This window comes from Eimeria acervulina, genomic scaffold (assembly GCF_000499425.1).
Source record: "Eimeria acervulina Houghton genomic scaffold, Eah_scaff32, whole genome shotgun sequence".
Taxonomy (NCBI): Eukaryota; Apicomplexa; class Conoidasida; order Eucoccidiorida; family Eimeriidae; genus Eimeria; species Eimeria acervulina.
Genome location: NW_013549888.1, coordinates 61,000 through 85,121, shown reverse-complemented (window position 1 = coordinate 85,121; position 24,122 = coordinate 61,000). Strand labels below are relative to the sequence as shown.

Below are 24,122 nucleotides of genomic sequence, written 5' to 3'. Positions count from 1 at the left end.
AGCCCACAGATGGTTGGGCCTGTGCATCGGAAACAACAGAGTCCAGTAAACCAACAGCATTACAGTAACCATGGGCAATGCCAAACAGAAGACGACGTCATGCAAGCACAGCAGCGCCTCTAACGCTGGCCGGTTCGGGCCGCCACTAAAGGGCCGCCTGAAGTCGCAGCATCCCTCCAGTGGTTGCTGTTGGGTCTTAGAGGGGGATTGTGGGCTGCAGCATGTGAGCTCTGTCTTCAGCTTCAGGAGCTGTTTGTACTCCAAATCAACCCTTTTGAAGAAAGATAAACAGGAACCGCGAGGCGCAGCGGAGGCGCTGGAGCCCGAAGCATCACCCCCCGCCTCTGCCGCTTGTGTCTGCCTGCTGAGGGAGCAAACTGCGGCAATGCTGATGATTGTGGACAGCAGATAACCAGCGAGCGCCACCAGGTTTGTCCACGTTGTGAAGAACAGTATATCTCTGTAGATCTTAACAAAGACTAGCGCCGCCAGGTGGCCTACGAAGACCGCCCCCCGAAGAAGAAGCAACGCGCAAGGGCCGAAACCAACCAACGAGCTACCCGCATAAACCAACCGCCAGTCTCTGCCGTTCAAGCCGCAGTCTATCTGCAGGTGACAGGCCTTTGATATTTCCGCGCGAAAAAGTCGGTACAAGCCCCCCCCAAAACTGCTCGGGGCAACGCACTTCACAGCACTCGGAGGCTGATAATTGCTGTGTGCGGTCGTTTCCTCAACATTATCCGGCGGGTGCTTTAGCTCGGCGGAGGCGACAGCAACTGCTGTGGAGTGCTGTGGAGCACACTCCAACCTGTAACGGCAGCGAAGAAGATAGAGAAGCCACAGTTCGTGAAAAATAAAGAAACATGGAGACGGGCTAATAAAAGGCACGCAATGCATAACCAAGAGCTGCAGCAAATGATGCGGAGGAGAAGAAGATATGGAAGTACAGCGATCGCTACCCCTGCAAAGTCCAGAATGCTGCTCGAGGCGGCGCAGCTTATATAGAAGAAAGTGTTGGAAAGGGTATGTAAACTGAAAATCTAATGGTAAATATGCATCTCTTAGCTGCAGGCAGCGCTTTGGCCTTACTCTGTCCACTCCACACATCGTTCTTCTCCCGTCAGCTTCATTCCGTGGCGTGCGCGCGATCCTGGAGCCTGCTAATCAGCAGAGGTTCATTAACATCGTATGCAGTTGAGCTCGGTCTACACAGTTGCCTTGCACTCACTGCGAGGGGTCTGTCGCGTCGAGTGACTCTGAAATGCTACGAGTCCACTCCGGACGGTCCTGAGGCGTAGCTGAAGCAAGCGCGAGGCACACAACAAAAATATACTACGCTTGGAGGAAAATGTGCAGCGCAAATGAATTAAGTGCTTCAACTCCGCCGTTTTCCGTGTCACAGGCGAACACACCAGACCGCAACAGATTCATGAAGATAAGTCCCTCACCTGCAGAGCTCTGGAAGACCAAGATGTTCGGGAATAAAAGCGTAAACAGAAGGTATTCGCGATTTTGGAAGGGGCAGTCCAGAGGGAAGGTGCAAGAAAGGCAAATAAAGGCGCCTCGCAAGGAATCCTCTCTCCAGACCTGCTGAGAAACGGCGATTCCCCGCAGGAAGTGGAACAAGTTAGTGGTAAAAATGGATCAAGCAAGACAAAGAGAACGAGATATTGCGCAATATTACACCCTTCACTGAAACGATCAGCCATGAGCGGCCCGCGGCCCCGTTGGGGCGGTTGCAGTGCGAGCGACAAGGCAGTGTGTCTGCTCGTTAGCATAGCAGCGGAGTCCAGGCCGATAATGGAGATGCAGCATCGAGGTAGATACCTTTTGAATGAATTTTGTTTCAAAACGCGCGCGTACTTAGGTGTTAATTTCAACAAAGGGGGCATCTAGGTAGTCATGCTACCACTTATGCATTGAATAAGTGGAGCGATAACGATCCGCTGTGGATCGACACTACGTTGTGCTGTAATACGCAGGCTAGATGCTTCAGAGGACAACAAGAGCTTTAATCAAGTGCTGGGAGAGTTGAAATAGATAATTTCGGGTGCAGGGCCCCGCTCGGAACACGTACTTTCTTTGTAATGGGCCAGACCCACAACTCGAAGGAAAAACACGAGGTCTATGGAATTGGAGAGACAAGAATTTCGTAACCTAGTCCTCGGCAGGCAACCGTTGTCAGCGGCAATAAAGGGTAAAATCACTTAAGATGAGACTTTTAAGAAGAGGCGCTGCCCTTCCGGCCTCCAGGCGCCTTGGGCACAGCGACAGGGCCTGAACTGGTGGAGAGGATGCGTCGTGGGCTGGTTCCTGCTGCACAGTGGAAGTCGGTATCTAGCTTTGTTGGCGTAGCATACTTTTGCGTATTAGATATGAGAACTCAAAGGGTCGGTATTTAAACTTCGCAGCCCAGCGGACGCCCGCCTGAACTGAAAACATATACACCCGTCGCAGTGGCTCCACTAAAGGAGCCACTGCGACGGGTGTTCGATATGTTTTGAGACCGAATTGACTCTTTGCACGGGCATTTTTAGTCCTGCCTAAGGCAACTGAAAATATCAGTATTGCACGGGAGTGTCTCAGTGCAGCGCCGGCGCCCTGAAGACGAGCAGCTCGCGACTTGGCTTCGTCCACGCTGCACCTGGAGTGGCAATTGAGGGGAAATTCGCCTGTTATTTACATTTTCACCTGTCATAGTATGCAAAAAAGGTTTTCAAGAGTCCGGAACAGCTGAATAAGGTGGAGTGTTGTGTCATGTACGTCCCTAGCGCTTGCCGATGCCCCGTGGTGTCCAGATGAGACCTGCTGATGCGCCGAAGTTAAATATTAGGCCCTTTTAGCTTAGAAAGAAATCCTTTGCCTGCATTACAATAGGGTTCCACCCCTAGACCCGTTGCGTATAGTCGGCGCGAATGAAACGCCTCGCCTCTGCTTTGCGGAGAGAAGCGCTTGTCGCGCTAAGCGCTAGGAAGCCGCAGGCACTGGGTCAACATCTGTCCCATTGGACCTCGCAGTGTGCTAGTGCAACGAAGCGCCAAGCATTTTTCATCCTCTCTGAATCCCAGCATGTTCCCCGCACTGCGCCCCGTGTCCACTGACGGTTTCCTGCTGCTGCTCCCGCCCGCTAGGGAAAACATTAAGTGAAACAAATCCCTCAGCAGTTGCCTCAGACGGCCCTTCTGCTGCTGGCGCTGCGTCCGCCATACCAGCTGCTGCAGCTCCTGCCGGTGTGTTGCCGTTGCGGTTGCTGCTGTTGTTGTTGCTGCTGACGTTGCTGCTGCCCCCGCTTCCCAGCATCTGTTCTCAGGGCCGCTACTGCTGCACTTTCTGCTTATGCTGCCTCTGAGGCAAATGTGCAACAAGGGAATATCTGGGTGTTTTCTCCAAACATGGTTAATGAAGAAGTGGGCGCTCTCGAACCGGGGCTGCGGCGGGCGTAGTTGCTGAGTCTATCCATGACGATGGAAATGCTATCGTAGCATTTGCTTAATGGACGAATATCGCAATAAGATCGTGAGATCCATGATCTTATTACGATATTCGTTCAGAGCCATTTGAAGATCGGAATACACTGCGCATCCCAGGGTTTCAGACTGCTCTGCCGTTATAGCGGCTGGCATTATGGGCAAGTGAGGACAGAATCCTACGCTACGAGCCGCGCATCCTAGGCAGCCGAAAAAACCTAGCCACTCTCTCCACTGTTGTGTTGAGCCCACCATGGCCTGCTAAGCGCAGTCGTGCGCCTTGGGCGAAACGTCTCAGCGGACGTACAATTGGAGGAGTCCCCGCTTTGTTGATTACCACACGAGGTCGCCTTCTAAGGTGTAGTGCGTTACGCGCTGAGTATTACAAGGGCCTCAGCGAACCGCAAGGGCTTGGGTCTGAAAGGTAAGAAGAACGCAGCTTAGGAACGAAATGGAGAGCTCTGCAGACGACAGCAATTGCAGAACAAGGGGCCTGAGCGGTAGGCTATTGTCATAGTGCATTAACGGCCAAGTTGGTGATACCCTTGGTATCTCTGACTGTGAAGTCCTACTGCGCAAATCGGCCAAGAGATCTTCCATTGTCCTCGTCTTGGAAATCCTTTGTCAGGTATGTCACGGACTATGGATCGGTTTGAATCGTGAACTGTCTTCCACACGAGAAATGTTAATAGATTTTGAGTCCCCACCAAACCGGGTACAGCTCCATCACACGTACTGGAAAGCTCTGCTATTTTTTCGCGGAACGGTGTGAGTAGCAGGCGATTATCTTTGTCACGTCGAGTCTTTAGTTTGCTGAGAGAGTATCACCCCAACTGCTGTGTCACTGGCATCTGTTGCTGGGAAGAAGCGTTTGTCGAAACCAGGGATCGCGAGTACAGCAGACGACGTCGGGCATCTGATGATTCTTCTGGCGGCTGAGTCTTCGCTATCCGTCCAAGTATGCGGTTTTTCCGTCTTCAGAGACCCGTTAAAGTAGGGATAATGCAAGTGAGCCACGGGATGTAGTTCCGGTAGCACGATGCGAAAACAAAGAACTTCAGGGCTCTCGTGCAAGTGTATAAGGGTTGCAGCGGCGTCCGCATGGCGGGTCAGAGCGGTCAAAGGATGAGTACACTGCTGGACCCTGCAAACGTTCAAGTAGTTCGTAGATCCGGGGCATCAGAAGCTTTTGCTCCACCGTGAGTTTGTCGAGGGGGTTGACGTCGACGCAGGTGCCCATGCCCTACTTCCCTTCCTGTTTCCTTGCCATCACCGTATTGTGTCCGAATGAGGTAGTTGACGGTTGAATTTTGTCATTTCGTAGCAATTCGTCTGAGTGCATTTTTATTCACTTTGGAAGATGCGGCATCGCCTGTACCTCGGAAGAAAGCTTGGGGTTGCTTCGGGAATGAGTTCGTTGCGGTGCATTTGACTACCAGCAGGTGCCCTGCCCGCTGGTTGCTCCTTATTATCTAGTACATCGGAGAACTCTTCCTTTAGTTGCACTCGTTTCTGTCTTTCGCCGAGTGTTAAAAGGATCGACTCCCCCAAATCGGTGTCTTCGGAAGATCATCACGGCGGGTTACATGCAGTTCTCCGTCGTCGCGTGTAGCACGTCTGCACTGTGTAGGAACCTCTTTGCTCCTTCCTCCTTGGGAAAATAGTTCCGCTCGTCTTACCGTGGGAAGTACAGATGCCAATGTGAGCGCGGAAGGACGCCCACTCAATGCTTCCCCGAACACAGATTTCACGCAAATGGTGCCGTGTGGAGGCTTCATGCGCGCCCTCCAGTGGAACGTCCACGGCAAGCCTAACACTATATCGCGGAGAACTGGTACAGCACAAATCCCAGTGTCATGGTAATATGATCCATTTGTGAACTGAGCTTGAGTTTTACACCCGTAGTTTTCCCGGTTATCGTCTCCTGTCTGCGTTGTGCTACGGGTAGGCCAGAAGTTGCTAGTGCTACAGGATACAGGCTGTAAAGTGTGTTTGACAGCTCCATTCACGGCGAGTAGACAGGTAGCTTGCACCTCCTCGCCGTAACTGGAGCTGTCAGACCCACTTCGCAGCCTGTATCCTGTAGCACTCGCAATTTCTGACCATTTATACGGGCTTGCATAAGCACACAGATATTTTGAGGCAGAGCTGCAGGCGTCGCCTCTTCTGGACCCTTCAATGTGCGGGATGTCGCAGGGGCTGTGTAGCGTTCCCCTGATTTCTTTTTTTGTTCCCCTGACAGCGCTGTCCGAATCTTTGCTCCTTCAGCTTCGTTAGCTGTCTTCGTAGACAAACGAAAAGTTTGTTGCAAAGTAGGTTGCTACGTCGTGCAACCTTGTTGCACAACGCAAATGCGCCGCTCAGTCGGTCCCCCTCGGTTGGTGTCGATTACATGCAGCCATCTTCTTATGAACAGGGCTAGCATTCATAGCCACAATATCAAAAGGCATTATGTTCGGGTCATCGTTAAACCCAATTCGTTCCTTATCAGCTGGGGCGATGGAAATGGCTTTTTCTCCCCCCCTTTGATGCACTTCCTCATCTTGCCATGGCCAGCACTTTCACCCCTTAACACCCGCTGCGCTTCGGAGCTGCAGCGGTTTACAAAAATGTCCTCCGCAGAGAAGCAATGATATACGAGTGTTCAGCCCGCCATTGGTTTTCTGTTCACTAAGGACTGATGCTTCCCGATGTAGCGCTCTATCGGTAGTTCCCCATGTTTGATTTTTCTCACTTGTGCTGTAGCCTGCTTGCTTGCCGGCACGGGAACGAATGTGCATCTCAGGGCGTATCGGAGGGCTTCTCTAGTCAGAATGCGCTCCGGTGAAGTGGAACCCTTGCTCAGATAGAACCAACACTGGCGTAACCCCCCTCATACTGACGAAATGTTCTCGGGCTCATTTTGGAGATGGAAAGAAAACTCAAGAGAACCACGGAGCTCCTCCACCCCCACCCCCCCATTGCGGCGACACCCGTCATATCCGGACGAATGTGTCCGCAGCACAACCGGTTCATGAAGAAGGCAGAGGCGTTCTCCATGAAATGTGCTGTACAGAGATTTTAAAATTGGTCGCCTCCCCAACAAAGGGCAGGTTCTGACCATTCTCCACTATGCAAGGAGAGGAAATGACTGAGGCTTTGCATGAGTCCGGAGAGCGTTTCTAACCTGTTCGTATTCTTAAAAAGCCTCGGCACCAGTAAATGCTATGCATCAGGCCAACCCGCTGTTTGGGTGGGGTTCGTCCGTCGCGCCTGGCCCGACTAACAATGCAGTACTACCAAATCCAACGAGCTGCAGTCGAGCCAACAGGCTTATGATAGGAATTGTTCAATTCTAGCTGACCACCCGTCCAAGCCCCAGGCCTTATGGTTACAGAAACCCAACAGCATGGTAACTGGGAGAGAGGAGGCGCCCTGCAATAAGTTGTATCAGCGCAACGCGTTGCAACTGATGCTGCACGGCACATTCACATGCACGCACAACCCACGCTTGGTTTCTGCTCGAACAGTGTAGACAATTGTTGTAGCTCAGCTTGCGTGCAGTCTGCTTCACAATAGTGCATGAATACTTGCCCAAAGCAAGTCTTCATGCACCACCCTCATATGGAGCACGCCACATCTATCGTCACAACCCTACTGCCAGTACGAATGGATTAGCTGTAGCCCCACCAAACACGCGTTGCGCTTGCCACCACAATGCTTCTCTTCACGTCTAAATGGGATCCGAACCAAGTAGAGCACAATGGCACATAGTATACTACATGGCTGTTGCTACAACACGAACGGACAAGACTGGCCGCTCGTTCCTGCATTCCCTGAGCCTCTACATTCGCAGTGAGCTTCGCATGAGCAAATCTTACACAGATATGAATCGTCTTTGGAAAATATTGGCAGAGACAGCAGCAGAAGGCCATCTCTGCCACACTCTCGTAGAGGGCTGCGGGGGTTCACGCATCTATAGGGGAGCATGTGGGGCGCAGCGGATTTCTGCAGAGAGCAGCATGTACGAGCCCCTGTCTCCGCCGCTTTAATCGATATACTGGATTTACATAATCTAATATTCTACGGCATACCTGGAGCAGGCTACGCTACTGCAGCACCGAGCCGCCTTATTGCTGCCGCTGTTTCTGCAGAGTAGGCAGAGCAGCTGCGGCCGCAGCAGCCGTTGCAGCGGCTGCTGCAGCTGCCGTGACTAGGGCGCACCAGGCTTAGCAGCAGCAAGAACAGCAACAGCAGCTCGAAGGGTGAGGAACGGCAATTAAATTCACTTTGTGGCGGCTGCGGCCTGCTAGACTAGCTCCCCCTCCCCTCCCCAGCTTCGGGTCTGCTGCGGCGGCAGCGGCGGCGGCAGCAGCAGAAGCCTGGCCGGGCAAGAAGTTGATTTCGTTGCACCTAAATATATCAGCAGGAGCAACAGGAACCACCTTGGTCACAGTAGTTGTACAGTCGCTGGAGCGGTTCCTGTGCCACTGCTACTGCCGCTGCTGTTGCTCGGTCCGGCCTCCATGCGTAGGGACTGCTGCTGTTGCAGTTTGCTGGTATGGCTGATCTGGATGCGTTCCAGCTCTTGAGACAGCAGTATCAGGGGCAATAGCAAGAGCAACGTGTGCACACTGTACCGAAGCCGTCCGGCCATCTCGTACACATCATCCCCCGCGAACCAGGCATCCCACGTACGTAGCGCGAGGTTTCCTTCCGGAGGGGCGGCAGGAGCTGCTGGCATCCTTTCAACCGGAGCAGCAGCAGCAGCTGCTGCTGCTCACGGCAGCAGCGAACGACACAGAGTGCTTCTGTGGTCATCCGCATGAAGCCTTAGATTCAACTTCGCTTCTAAGCCAGGAGCACAGCTGAGAGAGCTGCGGTGGCACCGCTGCAGCTGCCGCAGCGGCACCGTCAGCAGCAGAAGCGGCAGCACGTGCTCAGACGCTCATCCTGCATTTACCCAGCTCTCCCCACATTTGACGTTCAAAATCTGCAAAAATGGCGGACCAAATGGCGGTGTTGCAGCAATTGCTGCTAGCAACCCTTGACCCTCGGCCCTCCGTGAGGCAAGCAGCGGAGCAGCAGCTGACCACAGCGAGACAAACAGATCTAGGTCAGTTTGTCAGCTCGATGGCTGCTCTCATTGCTTTAGAGCAGCCGCCCCAAGGGCCTCAGGGGGCCCCCAGTAGCCTTGAAGATCTTCTTATAGCCAAGCAGATTGCTGCTGTGACATTCAAGAACTCCATCAGCGCTAAGGTAAGACCCCTGTTCCTGGCAGTTGCTGCGTGCCGTCGTCTGCTGCATTGGCTTTTGCTTCCCTGAGTGTAGCTTCTGCTTTTTCGATGAATGGCGGCATGGCCGTGTTTTTGTCCCTGTGCCGCTGCTTCCGAGCTGCGGCTTTTGTTGTGTTGTGCATTAGCACTATCCTAGGGTGAAATGGCTGCACTAAACGAGGTGCCGCTCTGCCGACCGTTAAGTGAATCAACGTGATGTGGCTACGGTGCTGTGGTCGGGTGGTGCAGGATATGACGCTAGATGGCGCGGCTGCACAGGCCTGGCGGGATCTTCCAGACGCAACGAAAGCCGAAATAAGAAAACAGTTGTTGGCAGCTTTACATACGGACTGCACTCAGGTAGGCACTGAGGTGCACGTGCACTTCATTTTTAGTCTCGCGAGTTCTATCGAAATGCCAACACTGGCTTGACAAGTACAACGAGCGCCTCCCGTCGTCAGTCTTAAAAGCTAATTTTCCCTTTGGGCGCACAGAAGTCCCGTCTGAGTAGTTGCTTGTCTCGCGACGCCTCTAAAAGCTTGTATTCGTGATATAGGGCCTAGGATCCAAAGTGAGTGTATAGAGTGCTGCTTTTCAGGTCGGCAACGCAGTTTGCCAGGCCTTAGCGAAGTTGGGGGTTATAGAGCTGCGAGCCTTGGAGTTTGAAAACCTCTTACCTGCACTCCAAGAGATGGTGCAACAGGCAGTTTCATGCCAGCAGCCGCAACCGCAGCAGCAGCTCGCCAGGGCATGCGGACGCCACGCTTTAACGTGTCTTGCGTATCTGTGCGAAGAACTTGCCGATATTGTTTCAGAGGGAGAAGATCCGTCAGAGGTCCTCTCGAAAGAAAGATGCAATGTCGTGCTCACAGCTGTCGTTCATGGTTAGTTAGCTGCTGGACGATGCCCGCTTAGCGCCTTGCCTTTGCCTTTTCTTCTATACTGTATGCTCGTAGTGGATATCTGCTTGTCTTTGACCTGATTTTCCTTCACTTATGCCTCTTTGTAGCGTTGGTGGATGTGACTGTCTTGGGGGGCTTGTTGCACGACTGCAGGGTTGACGGATTCGGACCCACAGTTGAAAGTGGCGGCGTTGCGAGCGCTCTACCATGCACTAATTTTCGCAAAGGAAAACTTCAATAGAAAGGTGCAGCGAAAACAAGTTGTTGCAAGCTTGCTCCTGCGCAGACTTACAGTGGAGGCAAATCATCAATTCGCGAGAGATGCGGAAGTAGACATTTCTATATTTGTTGGCAAGAGAGAGTACTAAATATTCACTGATTGGTGCCCTGCTCCGTGCGATTCACAGGAAGAACGGGACTACATCATTGGTGCGGTAGTGGAGGCTGGCGGCGCGGCGAATCCCAGTCCTGTTCAAGTTGCAGCTTTTGAGTGCATAGTGCAAGTTGCACAGGAGTACTACTCTATCTTAGAAGCATACATGCCTACTGTGGGACCAGTAAGTTTAGACTGCAGCTCCATGGCGAAAGATACTTAGGTCCAGTTTCTTTTTCAGTCCCGGGCAAGATGTGATGAAGAAGCTGTACGCATGCGCATGGGCATCAAAGCGAACAGCTCTCCGTGAGCATCGCATGCCAGCGCGTTTATTATGTATGTGGGTGTGCCTGCATATGCTGCCTACTGGAGTGGAGCCTGCGCTCCCCGTCAGGCCGTTCGTCAGCATGAGTGCAGTGGTCTGATTCGTTTGCCCCTTCAAGGACAAATTGTTGGTCGCGTTTTTTCGTATGGAGCGCTGCGCACTTATTTGTGTTGCGCTCAGCTCACTTGGCATGCACTCGAGGGGTCGGATTCAGCAGTTGTGATTGCGGCGTTGGAGGTGTGGAATGCGTTGGCTGAGGAAGAACTAGCTATAATAGAGGGCGACTCAACTCGATGGACTCTCTTGAAAATTATGGAACAAGCTGCACCCTTCTTGCTTCCCCTTCTTCTTTCACAACTTCTCAATGCAGCGGAGGATGAGGATGATGATGACAGCTGGACCCCGGCTATGGCTGCCGCTATCTGTTTAGGCCTATGCGCACAAGTCAGCCGGTTCACCATAACTGCTTAACTAATTGCAATTTCCACGCGAGTCACTCTTTGCAGAAATGCGGGGGAGATTGCGTCGGAACATGGCGGATAAAGCCGTGCGGGACCGTGCGGAAGGCTTTTCTGCTGCCTCCCCGATTGTGGATGAACTTTTGTTGTACGATTCATTGTTTTGCCGTTCCGTCTCAGGTAGTGAAGGATGCGATCCTGCCTCCCGTGCTAGAGTTCGTGCAGTTAAACTTCTCATCAACTGAGTGGCGTCGGCGAGAGGCGTCTCTGTTGGCCTTGGGCTGTGTGATGGAAGGGCCAAGCGCAGAGGCAATGGCCCCTTACGTCGCAACTTCGTTCCCCATGCTGGTGAAGGCGGTTGCGTCGGATGCCTCAGTAGCTGTGCGAGACAGCGCCGCATGGACCCTCGGCAAGGCGGCGCAGCAGCATGCACCTATTGTGCTGCGTCATCTGTTCCCGCCGGCCGGCGTGTCGGCTGCTGGCGCCCCAGCCAACAGCAGCGGCGAACTCCTCCTTGCGATCGTTGAACGTCTCGCTGACCAACCGAGGGTAGCAGTGCACATATGCTGGATGCTGCATGAGCTAGCGGACAACATCAACACACCTGAGGGCCGAGCGGCTTACCAAGGAACTACAGCTGCGCAACAAGATCAAAACCCATTGGACCCGATCTTTCCCAAACTTTGTGAAGCCCTACTGAGTGTCTCGGAACGGCCAGACGCTGTGAGTCAAGGCTTCTTCCCCTGCCTCCCTATGCTGTGAATGCTCAAGTTGTGTGTGTAAGGGCTCTTTCCGCTCTGTGTCGCTGGCCATTGCACAGGACGAGAAGAATCTGCGCGAAGCAGCATTTAATTGCATGGGGGCGTTGATTAAAAATGCAGGTTAGACGCTCTGCGCTCTTTGCCGCCAAAACTTCAGGTTATTGTGCTTCTCAGGGCTTTCTACTTTGCCGCGATACTGTACAGCAGGCAACATTCCGTGCTTGCTCAGTTGCATTGTTGGGGCGTAAGGAGTGCGATTGAGGGTGTTGGGTGCGCTTGCAGGCAGTGCTTGCTGGAACCATCTTCTCTCTCTCCTTGAGCATTTTGAGGGTCAGCTGAGAAAATCTTTTTCTTTCGAACAGACAGAACAGACGAAACAACGCCAAGGTGAGGGCTTCTCCGTGCAGCTTTCAATTCCTTATGTGCACCTTGTTAGTATTCGGTGCTTCCCTGCTGGATGCTGATGAAAGCCCTGTTTAGTGGTATGGGCGAAGCGTCGGTGGCCACTCGAAAGGCGGAGCCACATGCTGCCTGTGCATTTTGATGCAAAGAAGCGGACCACTCGCTAAATGGAAATTCTGTGTGGCTTGTGTTTCTCTTTGTGCAGGGATGCTATGTGGCGTCATTCAGATTCTCTGCCTACGTCTTGGTGACCAAGTGAAGCCCGTCGCTGGCAGCCTTTGGAACACTCTCAAGCAGGTCCGTTGTGTGCATTAGTGACGAGCTTAGATCTACTGCATTGGTGTCCGCTTCGTCGCTACGCCGTGATATGCGCAGAGATATTCAGGATGGGGGTGCATCTCCTTGATATTTTAGTCTGTATAACTGTGTACTGTTCCACATATTTATTCCTGTATTGTATGTTCTTCACTTTTGCCGTCCTGTAGGTTTTCCAGCGGCCTACGAACGGCGTGCAGGTTAACCAGGTCGAGGGTAGCGCCTCGCCCAGCAATCCTCAAGGATTTGTCGTCAGCTCCGAGCCGAGCGTCTGCGATGCGCTGCTTGCACTTTCTGCCCTTATCAACTCCTCTGGCCCTGCGGTTTCTCCCTTTGCGGAGGAAGTGGCGGACTTGCTGGTGCTGCAAATGAAGCATCAGTGGGAACCGCAAGAAACAGCACCGGCGGCAGCAGCTGCAGCCTCTACCACGTTAACAAATGACAGCAGCACGCCAGACGAGCTACAGGCTGCGCGCATATGTATAGAACTTGTGGGGGATCTTAGCCGGGCCCTAGGGACGGAGTTCGGACGCTTTTCGGATGCCCTTCTCCAGCAGTTTTACGAGCTGCTCCGGGTATGCCTATCACCGTCGTAGCCTCTATAATGTAGTCTTTTGCTTGCCCGATGCCGCCTGCGTTGAGCTGGCTTGCTTTGAGGTTTTATTTTGTTGGTTCTCCATAAGCTTTTTTTACTCGTCTGGCATGCGCATAACCGGATCTGTGCGTGCGTCTTACTCTAGGCCGCGTCGGTGGACAGGTCTCTTAAGCCAGTCGTGATTGTCGCAGTAGGCGATGTAGCACTGAGTCTCGGGGGTGCCAAGTTTGCGCGTTTTGCCCCGTGGCTGATTGAGCTGCTGGTACAGGCGGGCGTCACCCCTTATGATGCGGGCCCCCCCAACTGGCAAGTAAGTTACATCCCTAAGGCGAGAATTTCTGTGTTTACATTCGGACGACTCCTTCACGTATTCAGCTTTCAGTTGTTCGTGTGGTAATCTAGACAGCAAAGCCCATTCTTTGTTCTGGTTTCTCTTCTCGGAAAGAGAGGGTGTTCGTGGGTATCCTAGGGTTGCTTCAAGCCAGATAGTGTGTCATCCTGTGTCGTGCTTGTGGGTGTATTAACAGCTCAATGAGGAGTGGATGTGGTACGTGCATGAGCTGCGGTCAGCAACTCTGGAGGCCTTGGCCAGCTGCGTATATGCCTTAAAGGAGGCACAGTTGCAGGAAGTGCTGCGCACAGAAGTCAACGGGATGTTGCAGGTGGTAAAGGCCGTCGCAGAAGCCCCATCTTGGGTCCACGGCTCAGCGCAGATGGTGCAGCAGGCACTGGAGCTTACAGGGTGAGGTGCCTTTGGAGCAGGGTGCCATTATATATGTTCCCGTGCATTTCGGTATGCGTTTGGCCCTCTGGGACTTGCAGAGGTTTGTTCACGCGTTTCATGGTGCGTACGGGCAGCCGGTTGAAGCCCCGCGTTATGCTTGTTTTGCGCCGCTGCCCAGGGATCTTTTATCGACATTTGGGCGGACACTGGGAAGTCACTTGCGCTCTCTAAGCTTCGTTGTTCAGTTGCAGAGGGAAGCCGAGCGTCTGGCAACAGAAGAAGGCAACGCCGCTGTTGGAGCGAAAGCACAGTGGCTAGCTCAGGTACTAATTTGCTGTGGAGCTCTTCAGAGTCGGTTTTAGAGGCTCTTCACAGTTTATGCTTCTGCGGGTCTAGATGAGTTTTAGGGACGGGAGAGGGGGGTTTTGAAGTTGCAGGGTACTGGGATGGAAGGGGGTGACGTATTGTACACGTTTAAAATGTGTGTAGCTTGCTTACCTGCGTTGTACAGAATGAGAAGACTCATCATCCATGTTTTGCCGATGTGTCTTTTGCTTTTTTGCTTCGTTACGTGCTCCATTTTCGTGTACCGGCGTTGTTTTTGTTTCTTCGCAGTTGCTGAGCCACTACAGTTGAGTCAATGGAGAAGCGGGTTGACTAGATATGAGCTGTCGGCCGGGCATAGGGCAGCATCGGGACAGGTTTCAGCTGCAGCAGAGCAGCGGCAGCTTCTGCTCCCGATTCTGTTGCTGTTTTCACTGCTGCTACAGAGACTGCTTGTCGACCAAGGACCCCGCGAGTTCGCGGGCTTTCAGAGGGCGACTAAAGAACCGCGCACCAGCAACGTAGCCTGTAGAGTGACATACTGTTGCTTGTGTCTATGCTGTCCTTTGGTGTCAGTTTTGTAAATGGCTGGGGAGGCGACGAAGATCCAGGCTGTCCGTTGGTGTCAGTCTCTCGAAGGGTTAGGGAGATGACAGGGGTGGTTCTTTTGGACCCAGGAGACCCAAAAGACGGCCCCAATGCCTTTCCAGTTTTTGTGGAGGTTTTGGTGCGGCTGCTTCTAACGATTGCTGCTGTGTCTGCTGCTGCCGATGCTTGCTGCTGTTGTTTGAATCTCTTCCTCTCGGTCGTTGGCTTTCTTCTGGGCATAGCCAGGCGACAAGGAGAGGCGCTGCAGTGCTACCAAGATGGTGGCATAGCAGACCATGTTTTTTCTGCTGCTGTTTATGCTGCTGTTAGTGCTGCTGTACGAGGAGTTCCCGCTTGGGATCCGCTCCTCGGTTTTGCTTTGCATGGGAAGTTCGTACTGGCACGTCTAGAACTGCGGGGGTTGGTGAAGTGGAAGGTCTTTGTAGGCTGCGTAACTGTTAGTTCGTGACTAGTTTACATCTTTTAGTTTGCTAACAAGCTAGCTGAGGGGGCAATTTTGCTTATACGTTCAATGTGCTCCTCCTCTATTTGGCAGGACTCCACGCCATGTGGAGTGGGCTGTGGTGGTAGGCCGAGTAGCTTGTCAGTTAAGCTGATGTGGACTGGACGGATGTAAGGCAGCAGCTCTTACTTGACTAGTCACTAGGACGACCGTTTTTTGGAGGTACACGGGACGTCTCGTTCCAACGAAGTGTGCAGTCGCCCCAGACTGGCAACCTCCCAGTTGGTGGGTGGCCGGCTCTTCGTCAGTTGAAAAGTTCTTCAGTTGTTAGGTGCAAAAGATGTTTAACGATGAACAGAGATAATTTTTTTGCAATATCGTCCGAGTTGCCTGGACGAATATAGTGGGGCTCCCACTGGGGGGCCCCACCTTGGGGCCTTCGCCTTGAGGTTTCTTGTATCCAAAGTCCGATTTCCCTCCTCCTTGTCTAAAACACAATCACTTCGTTGAAATAGAAATTTGGTACAGACGAAGATTGTTGGCTAGAGGCCTTCTACAGGTCAATGCGGTGCTTGCCGTATGGTTTTTGTAGACCGCGCCGAATTTTTCTAGGCCTGGAGCTCAGCAATGGCTTGTTCTTTTTTAGACAAGCTGACTCGTCGCATTAAAGAATATGGGACGATTCTTTGTGTAGGGGTTGACCCCAACATTCCATGCGGTTCTGTTGTGGAACTCTCGGCCACTGAGCTGCGGCAGCTCGCTAAAGATCTACATGCAAAGTGCACTTACCTCATTAAGAAGACTTCTGATTCTGTCTGCTGCTTTAAGTTCAACGTGGCTTTCTTTGAACAGTATGGACCAGGAGGAATGGAGGTGCGCTACCCGCTACAGGGGATTCCTAAAGTTTTGCACAACAACCGTCCCTCGTGCGGTACCTTGCATTCACGCAGCGAAGGGCAGAATAACTCGTTTCAATGGAATGCATTGCGTTACGCCTTATAATCTTGCGGAGGAAGTTGAATTCAGCTTAACCTTTTTCGATGGCGCTGCAACATGAAAGCTGCGTGTTTCCGACCGTTAACCCTGCCATTTTTTTGCCCATTTAGGTTTTGCAACAACTCTGTAGGGAAATACCCGAAGATATTCCAGTTATCATTGACGCAAAAAGAGCGGCGACCGGCGAAGCAGCAGAGGCCTACGCTCATGCCTTCTATTCTCTCTACGGCGTATGTATGGTTGAAGAGTCGTACTGCAGTGCATATTAACAAAACTTCTAAACTAAGCTACAAGAGTTTCCGTGGCAGTTTAATCCCGACAAAACACCCACATTGGTGCATCCCTAGGTTTGCCTGTATCCTCTCTTGGCAGTTTGCCTCCTGCCTCACGTGTTTTTCCTCCTGCTGTGTAGTTTCAGCATTATCTGTTCGTGACGAATTTTTCGTACGTTTGCGCTCGTGCATCAGGCTGACTGCATAACTTTAGACCCATACTTGGGGGAGAATGCGCTCCTCCCCTTTGTTAAGGAAAAAGGGAAGGGGATATTCGTCGTTTGCCGAAGTTCAAATCCACGCAGCTCCGATTTGCAAGGGCTTATTGTTAGTGGGCGTTCGGAGGAAGTGCAGATGGAGGCAAATAAGGAGGTGTTCATGCGAGTGGCTTGCATTTGCGATAGCGTGAGGAGGCAAAGTGGTAAGCGCAAGCATATTAATTACTCTAGCATCCAGTATCATCGACGTGTGTGGAGTTTTGACAACCCTAAATATGCGTCCGATCGTTCGCTTGCGCAAGGACCAGAGCGACTTGAAACTAGTTAGTCTGAAAATAGTTCTTCTCTAGGCTAGCGAGCATTCTTGAGTCGCGACCTGTCTGCAGAACCTTCCCTGACAGAGGGTGGAGGCTTAGTTGGCTTGGTTGTGGGTTCAACATATCCTGACGACATGAGGAGAATTCGTTCTATTTTCCCCGAAATGTGGTTCTTGTCCCCGGGCATCGGCGCGCAGGGGGGAGACCTCGAGGCAACCATTGAAGCAGGTGGGAAGTTCTCTTTCTAATTATGGTTTGGGCGCCCTCTGCTGGGGATAGGAAGGCGCAGCATTGTAGTATTGTCTGCCCCTGATGTCGTTAGTGCATTTGAGGCGAAGGAAATGCGCTTTGCCACTGACCGCTAGCCTGTACCAAGTCGAAAAGGCGGTCAATTGTGCCGGTGTTTGACTTACAATCAATTTTTATCTGTTTATTCGCAAAGACATGCCAAGCACTGCCCGAATGTCCAGGTCTCAGGAAAGATGGTCTCGGCCTCATCGTGAATGTCGGACGGGCAATCTCGGAAGCGGAGGTAAACGACGTCAAGCAGGAACACGAGGTCCAAACAATAGTGCGGTGACACCCGATATGCCGCGCTCCTACACAGATGCCCTGTGTTCTTTGCCTTCCTCACGATCGCCTCCTTGGCTCCATGTGCTCCGCTTGCCCAACAGGACCCCGGGAGAGCAGCCGAAGCACTCCGAAAGAAAATGAATGACCTAGTCCAGAATCTGAGAGAGTCTGCTTACCGCAAAGCAGCGGGGAAGGCAGCACCAAGCTGATTGGTTCTCCTCGATACGCTTGGGGCATTTGGTCTAGACTCTTGTTTGGCCTCTTCAATAGGAACACTAGCTAGGCTGGCAGTTTCAAAATGGACTCTGCGTTCGGTAGAACTACTTGTTCTAATGCTTATTCGCACACGCGGCAACCCCTCCTCCCCGTCCCGGCCCCAACACACACACTAAGCGCCCTCTTGTATAAGAATATCTGTAGCCTAGAGGTTACTGAAGGTAATGAGTGAAACACGCAGGCACCGAGGTAAAAACCAACAGAACATTATTAGTGTCTGTCCAACAGTTCGCGTACAAAAGAGCGCACGCCGCCCGCACCCTCCCACTCCCCGAGCCTTAACCATATACAGAATCCCGCCTGGCAGCGAGGGTTAACGAGGGACCCTCGCAGTTGGCATACAGGATTTCTCTAACAATTTAGATGTTGGAAGGATACAAAAAGACACGCACGCGACCTCCAAATGACTTCGGGGGCAAATTCTTCCTAAAGCGGGCGCGCACGACGCCGCTGTTGCCATGAGGGCGGCAGATCTTTCCCCAAATCGTCTGTAAACGACAGAACAGGCAAAAGGTCAATGCAGAGACATCAGGAGCACGCTTCCGCTGAGTACACACCCACTCCTACTCTATGAGGTGTACAGTCCTCAGCAGTGACAGCCAGCCCGTCGCTAAGTACACACATGGCGTACCCTGAACTTTGTCCCCTTCTTCTCTGTCTTTGCCTTGTACACATATGCCACGCGCTTGCCTAGGTAGAAAGCAGTGTCCTGTCTGGTCTTCACATTCTCCAATTGCAAAAGAGAGCGAGACGGAGTCTGATTCACCTTGGACCTGAAACGCAGCCAGAATACTCACTCCCAACTGAGCATGCCTTTAGCGCCTCCTGTAACACCCAAGTGATGCATAAATCGAACCCTCCGTAGAAAGGAAACCACGTGGACTAAGAGGCAAAGTACTCATATTATGTTTCTTGCGGTAGGCATGGGGCTGCCTCTCCACAAAACCCAGAGTGGGATAGACCCACTAAAGGGAACTAGTTGGTCTTGGCTGCAAAAAGGGGAAGGAAAGCAAAAAGTAAACAAATGAGGAAGAATCCCTCACCTCTGATAACCGAGGACAATGCCTCGAACATAAAGCCGAACCGGCTCCTTAGTGCCCTTAACTGGGCGTTTCTTTTGGGTGGCCGCTGCTGTCATCTTTCTTGAGTGGGAGTTTGCAGGATTTACAAGTAAACACGTGTAGAAAACTGCACAAGTCCCGCGAAATACAAGAAAGGGCCCCGTGGTGCAGCAGATGAAAGAAGGCGAGAAAGCCTGCTCTGAGCAGGCAGCCGTAGCAGCGTGGGGGTAGCGAATGCAACAGCACCCCACTAGCGTTGTTTAACAATGTTGCAGTTGGGGCTGCAGCCGAACGCCACTGAGAGCCCGACAGAAGCGGCCGCAGTGGGGCAGCCAGCGGCTGCGGGAGAGCACCCACCGCCTAGTGGGGCTGCTGTAGCCTAAAGCCCGACGGAGTTCTATGTGGGGAATAGTGGGTGATGCTGGCTTTCGGAGAGACGCATTTTCCAATTGTGGCGGTATTTAGGATTTATTATTCCTAACTTATACCTCCTTTTTCCTCTGTAGCCACCAGCATGAGCAAGGCGCTCAAGGAGGGTTTGGAGGGGGAGGAGCAGCGGCTCCACAGGATACGCATAACGCTTACCTCGAAGGATTTGAAATCCATCGAGCGTGGTGAGGAATCAAAATGAGCAAAATTACCCCTCCTTGAGCCTGATCAGTTCATCTCGGTGTCAACATGCGCAGCTGTCAAGGCGTGTATCATGTCATGCACCTGGCGAGACACCTGAATACCTGTGCCTCTTTTGCCTTCTAAATGCGTGGAGCAAAGGCAGCGTCTTTACTCATTAAGACAACGTCCTTCATATCTCTCCTTCGCACGGACGAGGCAGGGAGAGGGGGTTGGAAGCTCCCGCCTAGTTTCGTACATTCTTGCCTTGCGCCGGCGCTTGTTCAGATTACTAGCGCTTCGCAGCATTTTCCCTTTATACGGTGCAGGGCGTATGAGCACTTCGGTGCAACATTGTGTATGGGCGTCATTTCATCTCTCGCAATTCCTTTTGTTGTTGCCTCTGCCTGTGTCCTCTGCTTTTTTCTGCATACTCTGTTTATCCGCAGTGTGTACGGAGCTTATTGGAGCGGCAAAACAGAGGAGGCTGCAGACAAATGGGCCGGTACGCCTACCCGTCAAGACCCTGCGGGTCACCACTAGGAAATCGCCGTGTGGAGAGGGTGAGTGATACAACAGATGATGAAGTCTCCTCCACTACCAAGTGCGGATATCCTGTGTGTATGTTTCCTTGCTGACTATGCATCGAATGTGGATACAGGTTATCCACATTCGATGCATAGTCCCATTTTCTCCCGCTCGTTATAGATGCATGCAGGGTCCAGCATTTTCCGTAGCAGGCGCGAGTTTGTAAAGTGCGTGTGAGGACTGCATATATGATGCCTCTTTGTTGGTTTTCTGCGTACCGATGGTTTCAGGAACGAACACGTACGACAGGTTCGAGCTGCGTATTTACAAGCGTTTGATCGACTTGCACTCAGCAAGCGACGTGGTTCGGCAGATCACGTCCATCAACATCGACCCCGGTGTTGAAGTGGAGGTTACTGTGTCCAACATATAAAAAGAGCCGCTCACCATCTGGGGACCACGCGGTGCGCGGTCAGCAGGCCGCGCCGCAGGGTCCTAACCCCCAAACTCGAGACTTCTAATTCGTCCTTTTCTGTTTTGTGTATCGCTGCATTGAGTAGGGGCGAATGGCGACTCGTTAGCTACTTAGTTACGGCCCACACAATCATATTTATGGGAAAGAAGAGGCGAATATGTATACTGTTACATCACTTTCACATGCCTCCATACGCACATCTGTAGGATAGGCAGTGCACTGCGTAGGATGCCCCGAGGTACTACGGACTGGTCTACAGCTCACAGGGCACAGCAGGGGATTTTGCGCAACCAAAGCATAACGCGAGCATCCCCAACCGCCCCATACGGGGCTTAGAGTTTTGGTGCAAAGGGACTGTGTTAACCCCGGAGACAATAATAGTTGACTGGGAGCCGCGAATCGAGGTCCGCAAGAGGTGAGGGGTTGGCCACGCTGAATGGCTGTGCAAGCCAGCTGGAGCTAGTGTCCCAGCAGCAGCGCTGGCTCCCCATCATGTCTCCCTCTTGTCAAAAACTCCACGAGTGTGCAGCGAAGGCCTTGGCTAGCTGGCTACCCCGTGGCAGGCTGGGCATAAGGCGAACATCGGCTGTGTACAGCGAAGGACGCCTGCCTACGGATAATGCCGCTCCCCAACCGCCGGGCAGCAGCAACTGACGGCGTGACACTGCGACAAGAGCAACCGCTCAACCGTATAGGCCCCGGACGAACGGGCCAAGGAGCTAACCGTCTCCACCCACCCCATTCCCCATTCTTCTTCACGCATTCAAGAAATATGCCAGGATCACCGGAATGCACAGTATAAGCTCTTTACAAAACCTTGGCTATCGGCGGTTTGGAGGCACCACATGGGGCGCCCTGCGTCCTGTAGCACTCGACTTTCCAGCTAGCCACTGCAGACGCACATTCACTTGGCAAGCATCATGCCCACGAACTCCTCGTAGTTGATCTGCCCGTCTCCGTCTATGTCTGCCTCTCTAATCATCTCGTCGACCTCCTCGTCCGTTAGCTTCTCTCCCAGATTCGTCATCACGTGCCGTAGCTCAGCTGCGGAAATCAGGCCGTTGCCGTCTCTGTCGAAGACCTTAAAGGCCTCGATCAACTCCTCTTCCGAATCTGTATCCTTCATCTTACGGGCCATCAGCGTTAGGAACTCAGGGAAGTCAATCGTGCCTGTGCGTACACCCGCTCCCAAAGAGCAAGAAGCCTGCCTTACATTCCATAACTTCTTCACATAGCTGCAGCTCACGATCGAAAAAAGAGATCCATGTGGATACCAGCAACCACCTAGCAAAGGATGTGAATGTATGGGTATTCGTACCGTTGCCATCCGCGTCCACTTCGTTAATCATGTCCTGGAGTTCCGCCTCCGTGGGATTCTGACCCAGGGACCTCATCACAGTCCCAAGTTCCTTGGTTGTGATCGCTGCAAAGGGAACAGGAGCACGCACAGCGCCACAAACAGAACAATATAAAAGGAGGAAAATGCAGGCCGGAGTGGGAAGAGGAAAATATCCACCAAAGCTTGCAGAACAGCCACCATGGAAATCCTCTTTTCTCATCAGTGGGAGCGCCAGTTCGCCTTCCAAACCCGGAACAAACTATAAATCTGGAGGAAATCGGTATAAACAGTCATATCAGATGCAGTGCAATGAATCATTTCAAACCAAATGCCACAAGCACGAAGGAAAGAATGCCACATGCATATTCGTCAACCACGGCGCCTGTGCTCCCCCATCCACCATGCGGCGCATTCGCCGCTTGTGTCTCGTACGCGTCTCTTCCCACTAAGAATAAAAATACGACACTGCAAAAGGAAAATGCAGTACCAAGTTTGAACATTCGAAGCAGAACTCTAGCTGCCCGTTGAGGCCGCTGTGCGCACAACGGCCCAAAGGGGCCCATGGAAGAGGAAGCGAGGGAAGAAAAGCAGCATAAGGAATCAGACAGTCTGAATCGATTCAACAAAATAAAGGTTAGTCGTTGTATTGCATCCACTGAAGCAAGACGAGTCAAGAACAGCAGCCGCGCCAGCAGCTCGGGCCCCTCCAGGGAAAGAATGACTCCCATCACAGGAGCTCACTTCCGTCTCCATCTTTGTCAAAGAGACTAAATGCCTCCTTGAACTCTGCAATTTGCTCCTCGGTGAGCTGATCCGCCATCTCGACTTTTGTTCGTAGTTGAGGTGTTTGAATACAGGGCTGGGGTTGAGGGGAAACAGCTCAGATGTTCTGAGGCAGTCGGCAGATACCCAAGCTGCTCAAGAGAGGCCCCGCCTATGATATTTCAAGGATCTAAACTCAGTAATCAAATATCCAACGCAAAGAATCGAGAAATTTACAACAGGACGCCCGCAGCACATGTGCACACAGCCACTGTGCTGTGCCGGGGGGAAGCCCAAGAAGCACGGCAGCGCAGTTCCGCTCGGCCTCCCCAAGCCCCCCAGGAAAGGCAAAATGCGGTTGGTTTCGAAAGTATACTTTAGATGTAGGCATATGCAATGCAAGGGCGCACCTTTCTTATCATCTACGTGGACAATGACCAGCAGCAGCGGTGTAGTGCGCCTAGCCCTGCTAGACACTTAAGTGAGTCTCTGCGACCAGCTAACTAAACTAGACTTCTAAATAACCTGCGCGGATTCTCTAGATTCATTACCTAAAATATTTGACACCTGCTTCTGGTATCCGCGAGCTCTGTTCTGTACTAAGAAAGAGAGAACTTCCACCGCTTAAATTATTTCGCTGCGTGCACAGAGGTGCTGGCAGCTGCAGAGTGTCTGCCACTCAGATGGGCTCCGCTGCTGAGCCCGTAGGGTCTGGCCACCATCAGAGCCTCGCCTTCTCGGCATATTATATCGGGCTATATAACTTCATATATCTCATTGTATCACCCATTATATCACATTTACAATTTAGACATGTTTTAGTCGCTTCTTTTTGCTCCCTAGGGCAGTTCGCCAGCATCATTAGTGTGCCCGGCACTACAACTTCACTCCGGTGGACGCTTCCGTTTCCTTGCCGCGAGCACTTCCCTGTACTCTCTCCATCAGCGGTATGTTCCTGTTCGCTCTATGCACTTTGGGACTTTTACCGTGTGTCCTCCTTTACTGGCGCCTTGTTTCCCGCGTCAGCCTTTTCAGCGCATGCTGACGGGGTGTGCTGCCGACAAGAGGCGCCGCCGCACATATTTTCTAGGACTGTCTGTCCAGAGTTGGTCCATGAATACTTGCTTGGCCTCAGTAGGCACCCTGCGCTCATGAGGAAGTACAGCAATTGCCTCTTGCACTACTAAATAGCGAAAGGGGGCTTAGTTGTGCTTGCATGCGGAGGTGCCTTGCAGCATCAGCTGCAACGAAGTGTTGTGTAACTCGTGTTAGGGTGTCTCCTCTCCCCCGGCTCCGGGACCTTGTACCACTGTACGCCTAACGCCTGGGGACTGGAGGGGAAGTCAGTTTGTCCTTAGGAACCCTTGCCGTAAGCCGTTTTGACTGACTGCACCTTACGACACTCATCTGGTAAAATCGCGGACTTTCGCGGCACATTTCTTCTGGCCGCGAGTGTGTAATATTTTCTGCCTCTAATTTTTTTTAAAAATGCTCCCTGTGTATTCATGCAAGTAAGTGGGCGTGCGAATGCACGCTCGTTCTCTTCCCACGTTAGTGGAAAAAAGGCACGAAGAGGCAGCTGTATATACTCGAAATACCTAAGCTAAGAGTTTTAAGCCGGGGAAAGCGGTGAGTTGTGACGAGGGTTGCAGCATGCTCCTTCTGAAACTAGTACAACGTGAACATCTGTTTGGCCTTAGAAGGCAGCCATAGCGTAAACCGAAATACAAGGAACTTCTACACT

General features: G+C 52.3%; 4 protein-coding genes across 4 annotated transcripts; 2 read left to right on the top strand and 2 right to left on the bottom strand.

The window, feature by feature from the left end:
• Positions 1-8,447: 8,447 nt before the first annotated feature.
• Positions 8,448-17,335, top strand: EAH_00007190 (importin subunit beta-1, putative; the record flags this gene model as incomplete). Its single annotated transcript, XM_013395968.1, has 19 exons — positions 8,448-8,705; positions 8,972-9,082; positions 9,321-9,606; positions 9,778-9,869; positions 10,032-10,181; positions 10,503-10,766; positions 10,961-11,329; positions 11,565-11,661; positions 11,824-11,928; positions 12,149-12,240; positions 12,429-12,833; positions 12,999-13,163; positions 13,381-13,595; positions 13,756-13,887; positions 14,478-14,950; positions 15,647-15,825; positions 16,416-16,641; positions 16,825-16,983; positions 17,226-17,335. The coding sequence occupies 19 exons, from the start codon at positions 8,448-8,450 to the stop codon at positions 17,333-17,335; spliced, it is 3,888 nt and encodes a 1,295-aa protein (XP_013251422.1).
• A 628-nt stretch (positions 17,336-17,963) lies between these two features.
• On the bottom strand, positions 17,964-18,742 carry EAH_00007180 (60s ribosomal protein L33-A, putative; the record flags this gene model as incomplete). Its single annotated transcript, XM_013395967.1, has 3 exons — positions 17,964-18,092; positions 18,236-18,377; positions 18,648-18,742. 3 exons carry the CDS (start codon positions 18,740-18,742, stop codon positions 17,964-17,966), a joined length of 366 nt encoding a protein of 121 aa, XP_013251421.1.
• Positions 18,743-19,179: 437 nt separating this feature from the next.
• On the top strand, positions 19,180-20,235 carry EAH_00007170 (40s ribosomal protein S20, putative; the record flags this gene model as incomplete). Its single annotated transcript, XM_013395966.1, has 3 exons — positions 19,180-19,279; positions 19,818-19,899; positions 20,112-20,235. The coding sequence occupies 3 exons, from the start codon at positions 19,180-19,182 to the stop codon at positions 20,233-20,235; spliced, it is 306 nt and encodes a 101-aa protein (XP_013251420.1).
• A 946-nt stretch (positions 20,236-21,181) lies between these two features.
• EAH_00007160 (calmodulin, putative) lies at positions 21,182-22,116 on the bottom strand (the record flags this gene model as incomplete). Its single annotated transcript, XM_013395965.1, has 3 exons — positions 21,182-21,447; positions 21,596-21,700; positions 22,104-22,116. The coding sequence occupies 3 exons, from the start codon at positions 22,114-22,116 to the stop codon at positions 21,182-21,184; spliced, it is 384 nt and encodes a 127-aa protein (XP_013251419.1).
• Between the last annotated feature and the right edge of the window lie 2,006 nt (positions 22,117-24,122).